The 2,500-nt window shown below is 46.9% G+C and overlaps 1 protein-coding gene across 2 annotated transcripts in view; it reads left to right on the top strand.

The window, feature by feature from the left end:
• The first annotated feature begins 1,445 nt into the window (after positions 1-1,445).
• Positions 1,446-2,500, top strand: part of fgf8a (fibroblast growth factor 8a) — a 7,671-nt gene continuing 6,616 nt past the window's right edge. For both annotated transcript variants that reach the window (XM_056609473.1, XM_056609472.1), the window contains exons 1-2: positions 1,446-2,127; positions 2,238-2,274. In XM_056609473.1, the coding sequence (XP_056465448.1) occupies positions 2,096-2,127; positions 2,238-2,274 (69 nt within the window). In that variant the 5' untranslated portion in view covers positions 1,446-2,095. The remainder of the gene's footprint in view (positions 2,128-2,237; positions 2,275-2,500) is intronic.

Below are 2,500 nucleotides of genomic sequence, written 5' to 3'. Positions count from 1 at the left end.
GCACATTGAACGGCCCATTAAACGTTGTTAATCAAACGGGCTGGTTTCTACCTTCCAGCCTCGCGTGGCCGATACTCCTTCCCTTAGGAGGACCATTATTCCTAATTAATGGAGCGCTCAATCAATAATTGTAATAGCCATGTTCAAAATGGCCAATCGCCTATTTGCCTGATCATTGGTGTTTGATGTGTGTGTGTGTGTGTGTGTGTGTGTGTGTGTGTGTGTGTGTGTGTGTGTGTGTGTGTGTGTGTGTGTGTGTGTGTGTGTGTGTGTGTGTGTGTGTGTGTGTGTGTGTGTGTGTGTGTGTGTGTGTGTGTGCGTGCGTGCGTGCGTGCGCGTGCGCGTGTATGTGTGTCCTGGTCAGCCCACCATTAATTTCTGGAGCGATAATTAAAGTGGTCATTGAGCCTACAATAGGTGTGAATGTGCCAACCTTGGCCCGCCATTATTCCGTCTGCTTTACCTTAATGAAGTGGCATTTCTCTGAGCTTTTATTTTTTGTATAGCATTCACCATGCGAGGTGGCATCTCAGTGTCCTTTTGTTGCGTTAACCGTGTTACGTTAACCAACACGGTTATAAATGACCTAACTCAGTTGAGTTTGTTCAGATTAAAGGTATTGATATCTTGCTATCCCAAGTGTTAAATGTCCTGCATGTGTGTTATTTTCTTTGTTAATGCAACCTGCGTGACCCCTTTTGGACGTTAAAGCCCGCTTAGGAGCGACCCTCGTTAAGGCGAGAAGAGGCCCGACTCTCTCTCTCTCTCTCTCTCTCTCTCTCTCTCTCTCTCTCTCTCTCTCTCTCTCTCTCTCTCTCTCTCTCTCTCTCTCTCTCTCTCTCTCTCTCTCAAATGAAGGGAGGGGTATTTAAAAAAACACCCTAATCGTCTGTAATCCTTTTAAAATGTCTCACACTTTGCTCAGAGAATACACAAGCAGAGCGCTGAACACCGCTCACCCTATAGTTTCAGCTCTATCCACCCCGAAATACATACATTCATCAGTTCTAACCCTAACCCTAACCACAGAGTTGTGACTCTGGTCAGGTTATTTATGTCATCTTAACGGCCACTGAGGAGCTGATGCGTTACAATGGAGTATCAATGTTCCTTGGACAAAAAGTAATGGTTGAGCTTTATTTTATTGATTCCAAATTTGGTTTGGAGCAGAGAAGCATCATTGTGGACGGGCTGGCCAAGCTCCTCCTCGCTCCCCCCCCCCCAGCACGTAAGTGTTGACTAATTCTCAGGTGAAGAGATGTTTTAATGAAGGGGGGGGGGGGGTGGGGGGGGGGGGGGTGGAGTTGGGGGCGCTTTTGTTCTGCAGAAAAAGGGGGCTTGTTCTTAGCCGATCAGCCTTCCATTCGAACCAGGGGTGTGCGCGTGAACAAGGGGGCTGACATTGGAGCGTCTGTGATGGGACTAGAGGAGGAGAGAAGGCTTGGACTGCCAGTACTGCGCTAGCCGAGTGTAGAGCAGCAACACCCACCCGCGGACCTTCACCCGCCACCAACACCAGATCACAGCGACCATCAGCTGCTCAGGGGAGCCGACCTCTGCGCACCCACCGGCCACAAGCACGACAAGACCTCCACGAGAAGAACATCATTGTGGGAATTACAAACCGGCTGTGACAGTGTGACAGCTCGTGGAATCAGATGACCTCGTTTTTTTTGTCCTAGGAGTTCAAATTATATATTTTAAAAAAACAAACCTTAGCGCCTTTACCAAAGGTTTTTTTTCTTCTGCAAGTGTACTTAGGACTCCGCGCAAACTTCCCAGAGACAGAAGTGTTTACGTTTCAGTTTTCTTAGTCGCTCGTTGTGGTATTTTGATGTCAGCGTTGTCAGACTAACCGGAGCGGGGTTATCTGTAGAGGGCTATGGACGCAGGTTTGGCCAATAATGCATCCGGTGTATGACCAGAGCAATCTCTGTCATCCCCTCTGACAACCGGCGGATTTCCGTTTAATCTGTGGACTTGAGAAGGTGTATTTTCGAGTGGACGTCTTGAGCCGATCCTCTCGACTTTTGGAGCACTATCAAGACATCATTTGGCCAGAATTGACGAGACAAGCGATCACTCTTCCATCAACATGAGACACATACCATCCCCACTCAGTTATCTGTAAGTCATTTTCTTTTCTCTGTTTATCGTTTTATTATTGACTATCAATTCACTTAATATTTACCTGTGGACCGTTAATAACATTTTCTTTGCTTTTGTTTTCTGTGCAGGATTCTACACTTATTCGCCTTTTGCTATTACGCACAGGTACGTTCCCACTTTTCATTGTACATTCTTCAGCGGGTGGGGGTGTCGGCTTTGAGATGTCAATCGTTTTCCATCTCTCACAATGAATACGCCTTAGTAATATTAGAAATATTTAAGCCTCGCGGTCTGTGAAGGATTGTTAAAACACATGCTCGCTCTTATACCGCTGAGTAGCCGTGGCTGGGCGATGGTGTGCGGATGCCTAATATCTACGTCCTATTTCTTA

This window comes from Gadus chalcogrammus, chromosome 15 (genome assembly GCF_026213295.1).
Source record: "Gadus chalcogrammus isolate NIFS_2021 chromosome 15, NIFS_Gcha_1.0, whole genome shotgun sequence".
Classification (NCBI taxonomy): Eukaryota; Metazoa; Chordata; class Actinopteri; order Gadiformes; family Gadidae; genus Gadus; species Gadus chalcogrammus.
This window is presented reverse-complemented; position numbering and strand designations above follow the sequence as displayed.